Source organism: Elephantulus edwardii, unplaced genomic scaffold, assembly GCF_000299155.1.
Source record: "Elephantulus edwardii isolate Elephantulus edwardi_28Jun2011 unplaced genomic scaffold, EleEdw1.0 scaffold00091, whole genome shotgun sequence".
NCBI classification, from domain to species: domain Eukaryota; kingdom Metazoa; phylum Chordata; class Mammalia; order Macroscelidea; family Macroscelididae; genus Elephantulus; species Elephantulus edwardii.
The window spans coordinates 702,587-723,536 of NW_006399841.1; the positions used below are offsets into that span (position 1 = coordinate 702,587).

The 20,950-nt window shown below is 41.0% G+C and overlaps 1 protein-coding gene and 1 pseudogene across 1 annotated transcript in view; both read left to right on the top strand.

Annotated features, from left to right (window-relative positions):
* Positions 1-20,950, top strand: part of SCN10A (sodium channel, voltage-gated, type X, alpha subunit) — a 127,240-nt gene that overhangs the window by 15,238 nt on the left and 91,052 nt on the right. The window contains exons 4-7 of the mRNA XM_006890648.1: positions 15,239-15,367; positions 15,967-16,058; positions 18,437-18,673; positions 19,169-19,232. Of these exons, the coding sequence (XP_006890710.1) occupies positions 15,239-15,367; positions 15,967-16,058; positions 18,437-18,673; positions 19,169-19,232 (522 nt within the window). The remainder of the gene's footprint in view (positions 1-15,238; positions 15,368-15,966; positions 16,059-18,436; positions 18,674-19,168; positions 19,233-20,950) is intronic.
* LOC102870564 lies at positions 7,409-8,369 on the top strand (annotated as a pseudogene).

The window sequence follows — 20,950 nt, forward strand, 5'->3', positions numbered from 1 at the left end:
GAAGCCCTGAAATGGGATGTGATGGAGAAGCAAGAATCAAGCATGAAAGGAGGAAAGCTCACGGGAGCAAAGTGGACTGGGTGCCTGCTGCTTCTGTAATAACAGAAGTTAGAGAGTGTTATGTAAACGGGATCTGTCAAGAAACGGGAAAAACTATAACATTGGGCAGTATAAAAGTAAATGTGAAAAGGATACCATGAGACACAGGCCAAAAATTGATAAAACCAGGGGAAAGAAGAGAAAGATAATGACAAAATTCTACCAAGAGATATTGTTTAAAGAACTGGAATATTAAGGGAAAAGCTTTGTGTAGTTTTAATTCTACTCATAAATTTATACTTATTAAAGTAACAACTAGAGCAGAAATGCAAACCTTTCAAATACCAAAAGAACCCTACTAAAAAAGTGATTAAAAAACCATAATAAAAAGCTATTAAGACATAATATAAGAACTAAAACCAAACTATGTTCCATCTTCACAATTATGAATAGATTTCACTTAACTTTTTTTAAAATGTCATGTTGTATTACAAAGCAATGTCTAACTAGATACCAAACTTGTATGTAGATTTTTGTTGTGTGACATCTAGTTGGAAGTGACCCATAGCTTACCCTTCAGTGGGTTTTCAGAGGCAGTAATCTCACACGAGGACATTGTCCATCTTTCTTCCACAGAGAAGTTAGTGGATAGTTGGTGTATTTGAACTACAAGACTTTGAGTTGGCAGCACAACTTCTTCTCATTAGATAACCAGATGTCCCAAAATACATACAGATATACATATGTATATAAAATACATATATTTAAGGAATAAATATATGTGTGTGTATTTTTCATCAAAGTCATTTAGATGGATTAAAATTAAATGGGCAAAAATATATGAACAAAAACAAAACAGAGAGCAGGAGTCGTGACCACAATATCGGAGAACTTAGAACTTTGCCAAAAACATTGAACAGGAGAAAAAGAATAAGCCATATCGGAAGAACCTAAAAGCAAGAACAATGCTAAATGATCGAATGCATACCCTTGCAACAAATACTGTGGCAACAGAAACCATAAAATAGAAATCATGAGAGTATAAACACTGGTCTGTCAATTTGCTGTGCAGAGGTAACTGGTGATTGCTGTGATGCTAAACACTGTGACACTGATGTGTCAAATGCGAGAATGGTTACCCGTGGTGGACAGTGTTTAGTGGAGCTCCCCAATTAAAACAAGCTTGGAAGCAGGAGTGGCATCCACTTCTGAAATAGCTTGCCTCCGGAAACTCTATGAACTTAGAGAAACAGTGAAAGTTATACAAGTGTTCAGGTCTTTTGTTGATAGGGTCGCTATGAGTCATCTATGACTCGATGGCACATAACAACAACAAAAAGGACAGATAAAAAGGTTGTAGGAGAAAACCCCATTGCCACAGACTTGATTCCAATCAAAGGGATCACGTAGGACATTGTCGACCTGCCCATTGAGGTTTCAGGCCCGTAATCTTCATGGAAGCAAAGAACCACAGCTTTCTCCTTTGGAGCAGCTGATGGGTTCACTTGGGGTCAGCCAAAGCAGGTGATGCATAACTACTGCCCCGTTAGGGCTCCTGGAGAGGAAGAAAACCAAACCCAAACTCACTGCCTTCAAATCAGGTCCAACTCACAGCAACCTCACAGGACAGAGCAGAACTTTCCTATTGGGGTTCCGAGGCTGTAAATCTTTACAGGGCAGATTAGGACCTAGGACACCTCTCTCTCTCTCAAGAAACACCCAATGGGTTCAAACCACTGAACTGTTTGGGTAGCAGCTCAACATTTATACCACAGCACCATCAAAAGAGATTTCCGTCCATTTCTTCAACTTGTGGCAGGTCAAATCAACAAAAAATTAATAACAAGAAATAAATATATAGAAAAAGGAGCTACGGTGGTCTCATGGATAAGGAGTTGTGCTGCCAAACCAAAGACGTGCAGTTGAAAACCACCAGCTGCTCCACAAGAAAAAAATATAGGCAATGTCCTCCAGTGTAATTTACAGCCTCTGAAAGCCCACCAGAGGGTCAGCTGTAAGTCGCTTCAAACTTGATGGCACCTAAAAAAAATCAACATTATCTGAACCTGTTGCCAACACAATTATCACATTGTATATTAACACATGTATCTGTGTGAACATATGTGGATAAATCTGAAAGATTATTTCCTAAAAGTAGAATTTCTGAGACAAGGGGAAACACAATTTTCATTTTGAGATATTGTTCAAACATCTTCCAAAGAAGCTGCACCCATTTCCATCAAGTAGTAAATTCATTCTTTTTTTTTAATTTTTAAAAAATTTTATAATTTTGTGTGTTTGTACCATCAAATCAGAGCTGACTGATACAGGAGGAGATTGCCCTTTCTTCTCCAGCAGAGAATCTGGTGGATTCGAACCGCACACCTCTGGGATTGCAGTGCAGCTTCTTGACACTAGCCTACCAGAGCTCACCAAATTCATTCTTTACTGTATTCACTGAAGAGAATTGTTGACATTGTTTGCTTTATAAATGCACCTTGAAAAAAATCTGCCTACTTAGGAGATCTGTACACAGGCATGTATGTATATGGGAAGGCATATATGAGTACATAGACTACATCTTAATTTGAGAATGGTGTCTGAGTATTAAAAGTTTATAAACAGTCATCTAAGATACAGCTATAGGTCAGTTCCGACTTGATGGCACATTATAACAACAGCAACCTAGAATAAAAGAGAATGCAAGAAATCAAAGACTTGAAGAAGAATCTGTTCCACTGAACCAGCAGCCCACACAAACAACAGCTTCTCCTAATCTCTGGATGGTTCCTGGCTCTCATTGCTGGTCATTGTGACCAGGACACAGTAGAAGGACTGGATGAAATGGGAATGGAGATGAAGAATAAAATCCAAATTCCAAGGGAAGGGAAGGGAAGGGAAGGGAAGGGAAGGGAAGGGAAAGGAGAAAGGAAAGGAAAAAGGAAAAAGGAAAGGAAAGGAAAGAAGGGCCAGACTTCCTGGAGACTAGAGGAGTCTCAGATCATGAGTCTGAATACCTTTTGTCCTTGACACTGACATCACTCTTGAAGGTCACCTTTCAGCTACATAATAGATTGGCTTATAAAAGAAACATTGCCATCAGTGAAGAATGTGCTTCCTCAATAACCAAAGAAGTAAAGCCAATTGTCGAACACTTCCTCCACAGCATGGATGAGAAGGCAAGAAGGGAACAAGATGGCATGTTTTATTCTGTTTTACTGGACATCAAGTAATTAGGATGGAAATAATGAGAATGTTAATACATTGTGAAAATTATAACCAGTGTCCAGGAATAATTCGTATAAAAATTGTTACAATAAGAACCTTAAAAAAATAATCTACCTAGTCATATTTCTGGAAAGTTCTGTGACAGAGAATGAATGATGCCCAACCTCCTCAGCTTTGCACAAATTGCCAGATTTCAGATTTTCTTTTTCAAATGCAAGCTGGTAACAGTCGTTAGTTGTTTACTCTGTTGCTGGGAGCCCAGAAGAAGAGGAGAAAATGCTCTTGGGATCATCTGGGGTTTCAATATCATGCTGTGTAATTTTGAGGAAAATTGAGATTGTAGTCTTTGGAATCAGAATGTGATCCTCCTATTATGCTCTTGATTCTGTCTTCTGGGTCCAAGTGGTAATCGTCCCTATTTTTCATTATCCCTCGGAAATGAACTTTGGTAGGATTCTCTGCTTCTCTATCTGATTAGCAGTCTGCCTATCTGTCTTCTTGCAGGAAAAAGAAACCCTATCTCGATAGATAGATAGATAGATAGATAGATAGATAGATAGATAGATAGATAGATAGATAGATAGATAGATAGATTAGATAGAGTAGATAGATTAGATAGAGTAGATAGATAGATGATATAGAAATAGAGATAGAGAGAGAGAGAGAGGTAGATAGATATAGATATAAATATCTATATCTATCTAGATATAGATACCTATCTGTTCCCTGAGGCAACATAAAAGACCACCTGGTTGATCCAAGAATGACTCTTCATCTTCTTAAATTTAAGATCTATTTTGGGACCAGATTTTCAAGAACTTTTCAAGCCTTTTTTGAGATTTTTGATTGGAAATGCACTGAATTTCTTTCTTTCCATAAGATGAGTAAACACATTTACAAGCTGAAGCCTTCACACACACCAGCATGACTTATCTTCCAATTTATACAGAACTTCTTTATACTCTTCCATAACATTTTCCATTTGTTTTTTTCTCAAGTTCTTACATCGTGTTCCTAGGTACATTACAGTTTTTGTTGTCCTTTTAAATATTTGTTCTTATTGCTATAATACATGACTTATTAATGTCTATGAATTGATTTTGCACATAGTCATCTCACAAACTCCTTAACAAGTTCTACTATTTTCTCTAGAGGTTCTCCATTTAAGCAATTATAACATCTACAAATAATGATATATTTGTTTCTTTATCATTCTTTGAAATTTATTTTCCTCCTTTATTGAACTGACCAAGACCAGTTATTTATAGAAGAGATAATAGTGATAATATTTCTTTTGCTCTTAATTTTAAAGAGGATGCTTCTAACATTTCACTGTTAACATACGAGCCATGGGATTCTCATAATTACTCTTTATTTCTTTACATTTCTGGTTTGTTAAGAATTTAATCATGAAAGAGTTTTGGTTTTTACCAATATTTTGATATGTATTGAGATTATCATTTTGTCTTTCATCTGTTATTATGGACGATTACATTAATAGCTATGCTAATCTATTTGGCAATGATTCCAGATAAAAGAACAAACAGAAATGTCTTGGAGAAAGATCAGTCAGAGAGCTACTGAGATGCAAGGATGCGTCTCACATGCGTGGGGCATGCTGTTAGGAATGGCTGTTCCTTGTAGAGGGACATCATGCTTGGAAACGTGGAGGGTCAGCGAAAGAAAGGACAACCCCCAGTGAGATAGACAAGGACAATGATTGTGGCAATGAGCTTGTGTATCAGAGATAATAAGGATGGCACAAGATAGGACAGGGCTCAGATCTGTTTTTTCATAGGGCCTCTAGGAGTCCTACTCAAGTCAACGGCACCTAATAACAACAACATTCAAATTGTCAATATTTCTTAATAAGCGAAATTGCCCTGTAGTCTATTCCATATACTGTTCCTTTACATGATTTTCCATGTTTTCTGCCTCATCGTCTTCGTTAGGCCTCATCTTGGGAACAGCCGTGTTCCTCACGCTTGTTTTGTAGAACAACTCAGCTCTCTCAACCCCTACAGCATTTTTCAGTGGGTAATTAGGGACCGGAAGTCTCTCCATAGCCTCTAAAACACTGGATAGATTAAAAAGGAAAAGCAATGCTATCATTCTATTCCCAGGTAACGAAAATATTTGAAGGGAAAGATTAATCCTGATTGTCACAGAATGTCTCACTTATTATGTTCTTAAAAGTAGCATGTCTTCTTCAAGGTCTGACCTGATTCACATCAGTTAACGTGGAGTCATGACTAAAGTGTTTTATTATTATCTGATACCTCTGATTTATATTTGGCAAATTTGCAATTTGTAGTGACTGCTGTTGCATCACATATTACCACAGTTCTCAAAAATGAATCATCATTTCCAAAAGGGTCTACAAAAGTGTAAAGATAATCATGAAAGTGGAAATAGAAAGACTACACACTAAAATGAAGTCATAAAATATCAGCAATGAATGGACCCACGGTCAGTATAAAGGGAACCTGTTCACCATTATACACGTGAATGAATGTGGATAATCTTACAGAAGCAGAAAGAACACAAATAAGACACTAGGATGCCCAACAATGGGTATCTGATAACTGAATTTATTGAATCAGTCGTCACTTGGTTCTATTTACCTACTTGATCCTTGGTTAGCAAACTTGCAAAATAATGATCAAACATTACCAACACAATCCTGTATTATTTTTCTCATAAAATTTCCTTTTTTAAACCACAACAATTTTTTTAAACACACAATTTTCTTGTATAAAATTTGATGTTAAACATTGAGAGAAGTCACTAACACTACAACCATCATCCTCATAGCAAAATGAAGTACCATTACCCTCTTGCCAGGGAGCTCTGGTGGCCTAGTGGTAAGAAGTTGCTCTGCAATCCCGAAGCCACATGGTTCAAAACCACCAGCTGCTTTGCAGGGGAAGGATGGGCAGTTTCCTCCCATGTGGGAGGATTTAATGCCTATGAAAACCCACCAGAGAGTCACCTGTGGGTCTGTTCTGACCTGCACTCAACAGTGACAGCAATAACACTTTCTTGCCAGTAAGATTTGAAACTTAGGTTCAAGATTCTTCACAAATACTGTTACTTGAAAGGAGGCAGGAAAAACAATTAGGATTTTTGTCGGAACTATTGGAATTTTTACGTGACTGACATTTAAAAGTAATTACTTACATAGGGGAATAAGCAGGCATTTTATTTTAAAGTTGTTTAATGCTGTAGAAATACGGTTGTCTGCATTTACTCATCAAAGAATTCCCAGTGACTTTTTGTCCTAGTTATCATTTAATTTCTTTTAATCATATCATTATTGATTTCTTCTATAAAATTTACAAATGGTGTGCTTGTTTGCTTTTTAAAAATAAGTTCCCCAAATTCAACTTTTCGAAAGACTTTCATTTTTAAAAAAAAAAAAAATCACAAAATAAAAAAAATGTATTGTTAAAAAAATTCCTATTCTGGACATTTCACATGAATGGAGTCATTGAGGAAGTGACCTTCTGTATCTCCATCTCTTTCTTTGCATAATGTTCGCATTATTAGCCAGTTTCACCCATGTTCACATATCAGCCCTTCGTTTCTCTTAAAGGCTTCACTGTATGTATACTGCATTTAGTTTGTTCATTCATCTACTGATCAACGTGTGGATTGATTCTACCTGAGGCTTTAAAAAGAGGTTGCTGGTTTGTTTAAAGATTGGCATAGCTACAATAAAGATTAGGGAAAGTATAAAACAGACTTAAAAGGCTACGTTGGAATGAGCATTGATGAAACTCTGCATGTGTGGCTACGAGAGGCATCGCTCCAGCTACAATGGAAAACTGTTGCTTCCAAATGCCAGTACAAGCCTTATTCACAGAAAGCAGCTGGAGACGCACACAATGCCTCCCCAGCCTGCCTGGCTGTTGAGAGGAATAGTGAGCAATTCAGAATACAAACTGATTGTAGGCACTTAATGTGGGTCCCTCCTGAGCCCTCCAAACTGAAACAAATGAGTGCAAGGCAGGCTTCCCACACAGAGTTGATCTAACTGGCAAGCAAGCAAGAAAGGAGCACACGATGTTTTAAGATTTAAAAAAACGGCAAGCAACTTCCGCCCAGTATCCCTGTGATCGAATCCCTGTCTGCACTGACTATGGCCAGCTTGGTGGAGCTCAGCACCAAGGCAAAATGCCCATCGTGGCCTGGGCACCTAGAAGTCTTCCTGAGATCTAGTCAAAGACGCTGTGACAACGGGTCAAAAAGCCCTTGATGTGAGGCATATCCACACCAACTGTGCCTATATGTACATGAATGAGAGTGACGTGGAGGAAGCCACAGCCAATCCGAGTGAAGGTTGCAAAACGAGAGGCCTTCTTCATGGTCAGTGAGCCATTGCCCACCTTCTGTGAGAGGCTCCTGGTGAGACAAGCCTGTCAGAAGCCCCTCAAGGATCTGAAACTCAACATCAAGACATCTATCTCATTCACTGGGCACAGAGGCTGCAGTCTGGGAGTAAACTGTTCCCCAAAGATGAGAAAGACTACGCCCTCCTCAGGAAAGCAACATTCTTGGATGCCTGGGAGGCCGTGGGGGAGAGCCTTGTGAAAGCCATTGGTGTCTCCAGCCTCCATTCTAGATTGAAAGGATGCTGAACAAACCTGGACTGAAGCACAAACAAGTGATTAACCAGGCCAAGCATCACTCCTACCTGATTCAGGAAAAGTTACTCCAGTACTGCTTCTCCAAGGGCATTGCAATCACTGCCTACAGCCCCCTGGCTCTCCAGACAGACTCTCAGTCAAGAGGACCCTTCCCTTCTGGAGGACCCCAAGATCAAGCAGATTGCAGCAAAGCACAACGAAACTGCAGCCCAGGTTCGGATCTGGGTCCAGGTTCAGAGGAATGTGATTGTGATCCCTAAAACTGTGACCCCAAAGTATAATGCTGCTACATTCTAGGTCTTTGATTGCCATCTGAATGATGGGGAGATGGCAACCACTCTTGGCTTGAACAGAAACTGGAGAGCCAGCAGGTTGAGGGAGGGGGTCAATCTGAGGGATTTTCCTTTTGATAAAGAGTGTTGCTGGTGGACCTTCAAGTTTTTGATGAAATGATAAGAAGATACTCTCTCTTCACCTCCTTGAAGTATAGCTCTCTCTGTCCAAGATTTCCTTTAGCCAGAAGTATCTGGGAGCACACCAGGCTGGGCATGCCAGAGTTTGGGGCGCTTTGCCTCAAGTTTGGTGTGTCTTATCCACCAGATAGTTAGTTACAGGCATGTCAGACTCAGATAAGCAAATACATTTTCCGTTTCACTTATTTGATCAAGTGTTTGTTAAACCCAGAAGCACGGAGAATACAAAGATAAAAAGAAGGATGATTATAGTTGTTGTTAGACGCCATCAAGTCAAGTATGACTCATAGAGACTTTACAAACAACAGATCTGAACCCTGTCCTATCCTGTGCCGTCCTCACAATCTACAACACACTTGAACTCATTGCTGCAATCCCTGAGTCAAGCCACCTGATTGAGGGTCTTCCTCTCCTACGTGGTCCCTCTCCCTTTCCAAACATGATATCCTTCTTCAAGGAATAACCTCTCCTAGTAACCTGACCAAAGCATATGAAACAAAGCGTCACCATCCTTGCTTTCAGAGAGCACTCTGGCTGCGCCTTCTTAAAGACCTGTTGTGTTTTTTTTTGTTTTGTTTTGTTTTTTCTTTTGGTAGTCTGTGACATGATAGTAGTGCTTTCCTTTAAAAAAAAGAAATTTAAATGCCATTTATTTAATTACCACTTCTGGGTATGCAAGTGCTGTGTCTCAATGATAGATTTGGTTGTGTTGTATTTGAAATAATATGGATCTTTTCTCTACAAGGCATAGATATGAGGCTTTTTAATAATGAAACAAATTCAGCTGTCAATCAGCACAACTTCAGCTCATGATAATTCCATGAGTGTCAGAGCAAAACTGTGCACAATAACATGCTCAAGGCTGAGATGTTTTGGAAACAGATCAGCAGGTCTTTCATCCAAGGAACCTCTGGGTTTGTTCAAACCACCAACATCCAAGTCCATAACTGCACCACTGGATGGCACCTTTCCAATGGTTAAACATCAGGGATTCTTAAAAACTAAATAATAGTAAAAATGACTCCATGCCTGAATTTAATGAAGAGTTTTCCAACACTCAATGACTTTCTTCATTTATAACAAAATCACTTAAAATGTCCTATTGGGTATATTGAAAATCACATCCAAATGCTACAAGCTTGCATGAAGAAATTACTTTCTGGAACCAAATACTGCTAAAGAAGGGATGTGGACTCCATTAGTCACCGCCATCTAAGTTGAGACATTCCAACTTCCAGCTTTTAAATGTGCCAAGATGGGTGCAGGTCCAGTGATAAAAAACACTGAAAATAGTCCTTAGAGAGAACTCTTTCCATAATTTCTGAGTCTATGTTTGATCTGAAAAACCAGAAATAGCCATCAAAGCTTCCCAGCAACCTATAATTCTGAGTTAAGGTTTTTTTAATTTAGAAAACATAAAGAAAGAGTGAAGAGAAAACCAAGAAAAGTCAGATTTAGACATTGGCAAAGCACAAGGGACTTTCCAGGCAAGTCTAGATTTTTCATGAATTATTTTAGTCAATAATAGCCACTCACATGGTAGTTTTTACTAATCTATTTTAACTTAAATTTTGCTATTAACTTATTAATTCTTGCTTATGGTTTAAAACACATCACATCATTTTGTAAGGTGGTTGTTGTTGTTGTTGTTGTTATTATGTGCCGTCGAGTTGCCTGCAACCCATAGTGACTATACAACAGCCCTAAACCCTGCTCTATCTCTTGCCAATCTTATTGTCTCCGACACACTTACCCCCATTACTCCAGTCACTGAATCAACCCATCTCATTGAGAGTCTTCCCCTCCTGCGCTGTCCCTCTACCCTCCCAAGCATGATCTCCCTCTCCAAGCACTGGTCCCACCTTGCAACATGTTCAAAGTATGTCAGACAAAGCTTCAGAATCCTTGCCTCCAAGGATCCGCCTGGCTTCACCCTCTTCAGGATGAAATTGTTTGTTTTCCTAGCAGTCCATGGTATATTCAATACTCTTCTCCAGCACCACAACTCAAAGGCATCAACTCTCCTTCTATCATCCCTAGTCATTGTCCAGCTCTCTGTTGCATAGCGAGTGATTGCAAAGACCATGGCATGTATCAGGCACACCTTAGTCTCCAGACTGACATCATTGCTCTTCAGTACTTTGGAGAGGTCTCTGATAGCAGACTTTCCCAATGCAATTCTTCTTTTAATTTCTTGGCTGCTGGTAAAGGAATCTAACAAAAAAACACCCAGCAATTCCATCAATTCACCTCTAACTATATTTTTTCCCTTAAGTTTATCTCCCTATCTCTAAGAATGAGGAGCCCTGCCAGTGTAAGGTATTCTGGGCTGGACTACTAACTGAAAGGTAGGGAGTTCAAATCCAATAGTCACTCTACAAGAGATAGATGAAGCAATCCCTTTCCCTGTGGACTCTTGGCCTCAGGAACTCAATGACAGGTGATCAATTTCACCAGTATCGATTCAATAGCAATTTTAGGCTAGGGTTTTTGTGGCATCTCCAATAATATACTTGTTCAATTACTTCTTGATTTTTCAATTTGAAATGTCTTTTATGAACTTCTGATTATGAAAGAAAAAGAAGTCCTGTTACCACATAATCTGAGCACAACAAATATACACTCATTTCCCCTTACCTTCATGTCCTCATTATGATTGCATCATACTTTTTATTAAACGACCAGAAAAAACATACATAGTCTGATTGCATATATTATAATAGTATCTCCGATCATATGCTATTCACAGTTGTATCATGCAGGTTCTTTTTTGTACAGTAATTTGTTTTCCTTGTAGCTATAAGGATTTCATTTCTTCATTTGCTTAATTTTCTATGTATTTATTCCAAATGTTTCCCATAAACCGTTCTCAGAGGTTTCATTTCTGCTTCTGCTTATTAAAGCAGGGAGCTCTGGTGGCTCAGCGGGTTAGAACTTGAGCCGCCAACCCCAAGGGCAAGCGGTTTGAGTCCACCAACTGCTCTACAGAAGAAGTGCGGACATTCTCCTCTTGTGTGCTGCTTGCCTCTGAAAATCCACTGAGGCTCCAATATGAATTGGTTCCAACTTGACGGCAGTAAGTAGTAGTTATTGTTGTTATGTGCCATCAAGTCAGAACCTACTGTTAGCTGACTCTTTAGCAGATTTTCAGAGGCTGTAAATCACATGGGAGAAGACTGCCCTTCTTTCTCCCTTTGAACAGTCAGTGAATTTGAACCGCCTGTTTTTTGGGGTTGACACACAACTTCCTACCACTGTTTATTAGAATACAATAGGTTATCTATCTGATCCCGTTTTTTTAAATTTTTAAAAAAAATTTTATGTGTGTGTACCATCAAATCAGATCTGACAGGTACAGGAGGAGATTGTCCCTCCTTCTCCAACAGAGCGTCTGGGGGATTTGAACCTCTCACTTCTGGGATTGCAGTGCAGCTTTTTGCCACTAGGCCACTAGAGCTCACCTGATTCTTTTTTTTTTTTTTTTAACTGATGTTGTTCAAGGAGCCTCTATTTCCTGCCTCAACATGAACTGGAATTTTCTCTGGTGCAGAGATCTTTTCCTAATTTTTTTCCTTTTCCAGCCTTTTCTGAATTCCATTTTCCTCCTCCTGGAGCCCATATTTTCTACTTTATTACTTACTTCTTTGTTGTGCACACCTGCTGGTCACTTATTTTGGGTCCCTGGTAGATAAATATTCTGAGAACTTGCCTATCTGAAATGGGTTTACTTTCTTCTCATCTTTTCCGTTTAGCTGAGAAAAAGAGGTTTTTCTTAGCAATAATTTTTCTTTTCATTTTAAAGGCATTGTTTTCTAATCTCCAAGTTATTGCTAAGAAATTTGATCATAGTTTGATTCTCAATCATTTGCGTAAGACCCTTTATCTCTCAAAAAGAAAGTTCTTCTCTTAACTTTGTCCATAGAGTTCTGAAATTTTGTGATATTCTCTCTCCTTTGCTGTGAAGCTGTTGTTATCCAGAATGCTGTGGGTGTTTTTAATTGAAGACTCAACTCAGGTTTATTATGTTTGGGGAAATTTTCTTTAATTCTTTTTTTTTCCTCTGTAATATTTTCTTAATTAATTTTAATGAACTTTACAGAGACTTAGGGTTTCCATTCATTCATTGTTGTACTTTTCTCCCTGCCTACCTCATCCCCCCAATTCACTCTTCTTCTTGAAAAGTAAAAGAAAAACTGTTTCATTATTAGGCTTTAATTCATTTTTTAAAGAATTCCCTCCAGTCACTCTCTTTTTTATGTTCTTTTATTTTGTTGTTGAGAATACACACAGAAAATCACATATCAATTCAACAATGTCTACATGTGCAATTCAGTTATGTTCATTACCGTCTCCTGACTGTCCGACCATCCTCTCACTTCGCTTCTGAACTGTTGCTCCGCCATCAACATTAAATCAATAATGCTTGTTGGCTTTGGTTTTTGATTGAGAGACCTTCCCCAAATTGGCAATGTCGTTGGTTGAAAAGTGCAGCATCTTCCTGGGTTGTAGACCTGACTTCCGTCCTTCTTACTTACTTAGTGGCAGAAGTTGTTGTTGCTGGGTGCCTTTGAGTCAACTATGACTCACGGCGATCCTGTGAACAGCAGGTCTGAACCTTGGCCTATCAGCTGCACCATCTTCACAACCTGACCTCCTTGAGTCCATTGTCACGGTCACTGTGCCAATCCACCTTGTTGGAGTCATTCCTCTCACTGCATTTCAGTAGTTAGAGTTCTTCTTTATATCTGGTTCAAGAATGCAGCTTTTTCCTCAGTTGAGAGAATGAACAGCCAGTCTATTTCTGGAGTGGAGTACACAGTTTTTCACTGAATGGTTGGCATACGGTGGCATGGGGTAGCATAAAAGCCCAGCTGCCTTTTATTACAGACTTTCAAGCAGCCCTGGCATGGTCAGCCTCACTGCCCATCCTCTGTCCAAACCCCAACCGCACAGGCACTCAGCATCTCATGAGAGCTTCCGAGGTCCTGCAGTGTGAGTTGGCCGACTTCCGGCCATTTCCCGCTCCCATCTGCAGTTTCTTCTTTCTTGAGCCTGCTCTACTAGATAGCACGCATCCGTCACTCTCCAAGTTCCAGAATATTCTTGCTGCATTCTCCATTGTCTTTATTTTAGGAGGCTTATAATATTTTTTTAAAAAATGTAATTGTTATTTTACAGGAGCTTCACAAAAATTGGCAGGAAATACATGTGTTCAGTCTGCCATGTTCAAACAAGAATCTTCCTCTTTTTAGTAATACATTGTATGTTTATAATTTGCAAATGGTAAGTGATTTTTCAATAAGATGTAAATAAAATAAATAAGATAAAATATTTCAATGTATTTGTAATTTTTTTAATGTATTTGTATTTTTTTTAAATGTATTGGTGATTTTTTTAATGTATTGGTGATTTTTTTAATGTATTGATGATTTTTATGTGCAACCCGATTCTTGGCTCAGAGGCTCTCACAGGGTGGTACCCACATCACTTGGGAACTCATAAGAAATGCAAACCCTTGGATCCCACTCCAGATCTCCTGAATCCATGAAGCTCTAGAGGAGATGCCAGGACTCTTTGTCTGACCAACTCTTCCTGGTCACTGGAGTTTAAGAACCACCATCATAAGTAACCTTAGGATTCTGAAAGTTTGAAAAACCTGGGCCATAGTCTCCACAATTGCTTGCTATGCATCAGAGAGCTGGACAATGACTAGGGATGATAGAAGGAGAATTGATGCCTTTGAACTATGGTGCTGGAGAAGAGTGTTGAATATACCATGGACTGCTAGGAGAACAAACAGGTTTGTCCTGGAGAGGGTGAAGCTGGAATGCTCCTTGGAGGCAAGGATTCTGGGGCTTCTCTGACATACTTTGGGCATGTTGCAAGGAGGGATTAGTCCTTGGAGAGGGACGTCATGTTTGGGAGGGTGGAGAGACAGCGCAGGAGAGGAAGACTCTCGATGAGATGTATCAATCCAGTGATTGAGGTATTGGGAGTAGATGTGTTGGAGACAGTGAGGTTGACACAGGATAGAGCAGGGTTTAAGGAGCTTGTACATAGGGTCTCTATGAGTCACAAACGACTCAATGGCACAGAACAACAACAACAACAACCCTACTCAAGCCTCAGTTCCAATCAAACTTCTGGAATGCGAACTTACCAACGGTTCCATTAGAATAAACGGACCACTCTGAGATGGATGTAACATAAACTATTATTCTCGAGAATCATTTGTGAATTTAAATACTGTGGTGTCCATCCTCCCACCCCCTATGGCTTCCAGTTGCTCCCTGATATGATCTTCTAAAGCTCTCAGACTGAGAACTCTAAGACCAGAAGTTCTGGCAGACTAGGAATGGTGAGAGATACGAGAGCAGTCTGAACTAGAAAAGTTTAGAAGACACTGTTAGGGACTCATTCTTCCTCCGCATCTTCTACCATCAATAAATTGGGAGAGGGGCTTCCCGCTTCCCACTGGATGGGGAGCCAGTAAGAGCTTCATGGGACAAATATCCTTGTTTTACCTCTTGTATTGCCAGACTCACTCAGTGGGAGGGTATTAACATTGAGAAGGTTCTATCTCTGCCTTCACAGCCAGAGAGGCTGCCTACCAGTTCAGTACCTACATACCTCTCAGCCCCATCCATTTGTGTGAACCTTCTGTGTTCCTTAATCTGAATTTGTTTCCCTATTTTTTTCTTGTTCCTTCTTCCATGTCAATATTGTTTGTTTTGTTTATCACATTTCCCCTTGAATAATCTCAGCAGTTCATGTCTCTGGCCTGGACCTCCAACTGAACTCTCTCCATGAATGGTTAATTCTCTGACCATTTCCCACCTGTCCTTCCAGGTATGTTTTCACTGGCATTTACACTTTTGAAGCCTTGATAAAGATACTGGCAAGAGGATTTTGTCTAAACGAGTTTACGTACCTGAGAGATCCATGGAACTGGCTGGATTTTAGTGTCATTACTCTGGCGTGAGTATTTCTCCGTGTTGTACATGTTGTACGTGTTACTCACATGTCTGTGTAGGGCTTATGGATGTATCCATGTTCACATGCTGTGAATGTGTCCTCATTGCATCAAGCTGTCTCATTTGCAAGTGGGATTGTAAGCCTGGGATTTTCTTACCACTAAGTGCTGCTTTGGAGTCACTTTCCAGATCTGTTCACACACCCACAGGGTGAAATCAGGGACCCACGTCTGGCCTTAATGACTTCTCGGAATGGACTAGCCTATCCTCAGCCTTGTACTTAACCAACATGGAAGGCTTTCCTTGAAACACCAACATCTGAGAAGACTAATTGGCTAAGCTGTATTTATGAATATCAGTACAGACACACACACAGAGAGACCTGCTTCCAGTACCTCACCTGAAAGGATCTATTCCTTTCTAAAGAATACACTGCAGCCTAAGTCAGTGGTAGGGAATCCATGGGAAGAAGAACCTTAGATTCTCAGTTTCTCTTCTGGGTTCTTCCTAGGCTTGTGTTACCCCAAATTGTCCTTATTTATGATGCATCCACTCCCCGGACCCCCTCATTGCAAAGATGCTGACTGACTTCTGGCCCTACAGATACATTGGCGAAGCAATAGACTTGAGAGGAATCTCGGGCCTGCGGACATTCAGAGTCCTTAGAGCTTTAAAAACAGTCTCTGTGATCCCAGGTGAGTGACTTTAACCAGCGCATTCGTTCACAGAGGGTGTGCTGGTTTCCAAAAGTTGATGTCCTTGATTTTCGCCAAGAGCCCTGCAAGGCTCTAAGGCAAGGACTATTGTCTCCGTCTCAAAGACAAAGAAACTAGTGCAACAATGAATGAGTGGAAGCCCAAAATCTCTGTAAATGTTTATGAAAATTAATAAAATATAATTATAGAAAAAAAAACACACAAAAAAAAACAAAGACAAAGAAACTGAGACTCAGAGAATGACTAGAAGATAAAATCCACCAACAAGAGGCAAAGTGAGACTAGAAGGTCCAAGGTCATGATCCTCAAACCAAATATGGCTGTACCACCTGTAAACGACAAAAGGGCCGTATCTTCATTTTCTGTTCTTGTCAGAGAGCGCAGATTAAGGCCTACAGTGGAATACTCACGCACACCTTAAACTAAAGGCTTAAATTTGGAAATAGAGATAGGAATCCTAGACTCCAGTGAAGATCGTCAGTTCTGTAAATTGGAACATTTTAACCTCATTCCTGTCTTTGGACACTTAGAGGAAAAGTAATTTGACAGGCCTTGTTCCTAGAGGATTTAGAAATAGTCCATTAAAGGTCATTTCCAAGAATCCTGTCCTCATCAATAGCCCAGTGGTCAACCCTCAACCACTTCTAGGTTGGTGGTGAAGGACCTACTGCTTCTTTTTTGTAGCCAGGTGGGGTACGGCCCCACCCTTCTGAGAATCAGTATCTTTATTTGAATGTGAGAAACAACCCTCTTAGCTTGGGAAGTCCCTTCCTACAATTCAACGTCTTGATCTCATGGAAGGTTCGGGAAGTCCTTGTCAACTTTTCACTAGACTCGATGTTTCATGAATGGAGCCACAGCTCCTAAATAGTCAGTTCTGTCCCTTGGTGCCTCTCTCACAATATTTTAGCTGAGAAGACCCTAAGACATCTGTCTGGGCGCCTCTCTCCAGCATGGTCTCTCCTCTCTGCACATCTCCCATCATCCTGCAAAGCACACTTGTGCTCCAGAGCCCTTGCTCACCTGAGTTATGCTGCTGCTCCGTCAGAGGGACCCTTCCTTTTCCTCACACAACTAATATTCTCATTCATACCTCCAGGCTTCACTTCCTCAATACAACGCCTCACCCTTTCCCAACTTCTCCATATTTCATTCAGCCCCCTCTCCTCTCCTCTCCTCTCCTCTCCTCTCCTCTCCTCTCGTCTGTTAGAGGCCACTTCTGTGTGCACCCACATGCTTGACAAAGGCTTTCCTCTCAGCTTTCAGACAGCCTCATTGTCCATTCAGCTCCCAGCCCACGTCCTGACAAGTGTAGTGCTCTACTGGTGTTTGCTAACTAAATTCTCTGTCCAACAGAATATTCTAGACTACTTCCCTGACGTGGAAGTTTGCTACCTATGAAGCTGTTCTTCTAGAAAAGTTGATTTCATTTCTCTACACAACAGAGCATCTTTCCTTAAAACCTAAGAGCTCCGTCTTTCCAGCCAGCTGTGGTTGGCTAATACATGACTCTTTCAAATATATTGTTATGTGCAGTCAAGTAGCTCGTGACTCGTAGTGACCCTGTGTACAAGAGCCTGCTCTATCCTGTGCCAACCTCACCTTCTCCAACACACTCATTCCCACCACCCCAATCACAGAATTGATCCATCTCATCGATGGTCTTCCTCTCCTGCGCTGTCCCTCCACTCTCCCAAACATGATATAGTCTCTGGTTTTTCTTCACTGACTCTCTCTCTCTTTCTCCGTGTCTCTCATCATCTCACACTATGGTTATATTCATTTCTCTGTCCATATGACTCTGCCTCTTTTTTTTCTGTGTCTTTCTCTCACTCCGCTTCCTTTGCATCTCCCTGACTCCTACACACACACACACACACACACACACACACACACACGAAGATTTTTGTGTCTCTATTCTTGAACTGTCTCTCAGAACAAGGTTAGTGCCAAAAAATAGCTACCCAGTGACGAAGGTGAAGTCGGCAGCCTCATGGCTCCTAGCATGACATCTGGCACGTGGTAGATACACAGTGATTTGTAATTACCAGCTTCAGGAATCTGTTAGGCTTAAGATGACGTGAACTATACGACTTGAGTCTTGGTTGCCTCATCTTTACAATGAGGACAGTAGTCTCTGCCTACGTGTTCCAAAGGGTTCAGATGGTGAACTGGGTTTGGAACTGCCCTGGAGTTCAGACATCCTCTCCCTCTGTGTGAAGTGTGGGAGAGTGATTGTTAAGATGCAAGTGCACCAGACGTGTGTGTGTGTGTGTGAGAGAGAGAGAGAGAGAGAGAGGGAGAGAGAGGGAGAGATGCCCCGTCCGCTCACAAGCATTGTTCTCCTCTCCCCGCAGGGCTGAAGGTCATCGTGGGGGCCCTGATCCACTCGGTGAAGAAGCTGGCTGACGTCACCATCCTCACCGTCTTCTGCCTGAGTGTCTTTGCCCTGGTGGGCCTCCAGCTCTTCAAGGGCAACCTCAAGAACAGATGCACCAAAAACTGCACTTTCTTTCAGAACATGAGCAACTCCTCTTATGAGGACTATGAGTGGAATTTTTGCCGCAATGATTCAGGTCTGGATAGCAAAGGGTGTAAATGTTCCACACATTTTTCATCCTTCTTCTTGGTCAAATATTTCCCCTGTGTTGTGTTTTTCTCTTGAATTCTACATTTACTGTTGTCCAATATCCCTTTTTTGTAAGGAATCGAGTCATAAATTCAGTGACAAGCTCTTTTGTCTCTGATGAGGGAGAGACAAGTCATCCCACCTGGGGCCAGCCTAGAGCAGCCCTCCCAGTCAGGACACACCTGTCTTCAGATGCATACATCCACCCAGTCCATGGTGCTATGTGCAGAGTAAAAGTGTGCTTGGTTACGATAGATTGTGGTTAGCTCACTGCTCGGTGGTTCTCACATAAGACTTTCCACCTTCCACGTGGCCCATGTGTCCATTGAGTGCGTGGGACTGCGGGCCCTCACTTGGCTCAAGCAGGAGACCTGGGAAGTGTAAGCCTTCATTGCACAAAGCTTCACCTGGCAGTTCATAACCATGTGTGAGGCTGACACATTTCCCCCTCTTTCTGCAGATTACCTTATCAAAAAGGAGGGAACTTCTGATTACTTACTGTGTGGCAACGGGACAGATTCGGGGTAAGTGCCCAGCACACAACAAAGCACCGAGAAGTCCTTTCTCCATCTTGCCATCAGCATTATCAGGCGCTGGGGAAGATGTGGGAACAAATATGCCATAGCTTTTGCCATCCCAGAGCTCCCAGGAAGTGAGAGTAGGAGTTGACGGTTGCCGTGTAACAAGCCATCCCAAAATGAAGTGGCTTAAGACAACAACCACAGTTTTACTGTGTGATTCTGCACATCAGCACCTTAGACTACATGGACTTACGCATCTGAAGACAGAAGCTTACTGACTGGGGAAGGGTTTCTCTACAATGGTCTTAGATGGGATGACTTGTCTCTCCCATATAATCTCTCACTTCCCAGCAGGTGGCCCGTGGCTTGTCCTCTTGGCAGAGGGAAGGGTCTGGGAGGGGAGGAGGAAGCATCAGAAGCCTACTGAGGCTTAGGACTGGCATTATGCCACTTCTACTTCCTCCATTGACTAAAGTAAGACACGGGCCAGTCTCAATCCAAGGAGTGGGGAACAATACTCCAGTTCTTGATGGGAGAAGCGGAGAAACCATATTGCAAAAAAAGCACGGATACCAGAAGGAGAGTAATTGTGGCCATTTGGCAAACAATCTACTCCAAGAAGGGATGAGTGTTTGTAAAAAATGTGTTTGGAGTCAAACGTTCAACATTAATCCTCATAATTTCACAATGCATGATTCATTAATGTCACATGGAGAAGAAAGGACATGCACCAGGCTTTGCAATAACAAACTCCCAGAGGCCAGGCTCATAGAAGAAAATGAGTGGCGGGAGCTGGGTGGGGACCATGGCAGCGCCCATGCCCCGTTAGGAGGGTGCAGCCACTGCTTGGCTCAGGTTTTGGTTGCCATCTGACAATGTAGTTTTATTGCTTTGAGCTTTTCCAACTTTTAGAGAAGGAAGAAAACAGAATTTCTGTGTGCTATCTCCCAACTATAAACATTGGTTTCCAATTCCAAAAGAGAAAGAAGAGTTCTATATATTGTGAGCTCAAAAAATACTTCTGGAGGCCAAATTCAGTCTACAGGCTGCCAGTTTGCAAGATTTGAGATACATGCATAATAAATAAAGTGTATGTGTATATGGATGGGTATATATGTGTGTGTATGTGCGTGCGTGCACACGTGCATATGTATATATTGAATTGCTGAGCTGGAGAAGAGTACTGAACATACCATGGGCTGCCAAAAGAACAAGCAGGTCTGTCCTGGAGAGGGGAAGCCAAGCTCTCCTTGGAGGCAAGGATTTGGGGCAAATGGCCAGGGGGGACCAGTCCTTGGAGACAGACATCACGCCTGGAAGGGTGGAGGGACAGCATAGGAGAGGAAGACCCAGGATGAGATGAATTGGCATGATAACTGAGATAATGGGGGAAGGTGTGTCAGATACAGTGAGACTGGCTCAGGATAAGGCAGGGTTCAGATTTATTATACATGGGTTCACTATGAGTTACAGTTGACTATATTTAGATAAGTAGATTATAGATGATAGATAGATAGATAGATAGATAGATAGATAGATAGATAGATTTCTGTCATTGCACGCTGTCAAGTATCGAACTAGAACAGACTCATAAATGACCCTCCAGAGGGTTTTCAGAGACAGTAAAATCACACTTTAATCTTATATAGAGAAGATATATTTATATATCTATATGTATGTATCTATCTCTAATCTCTATCTCTATTTCTATTTCTATCTCT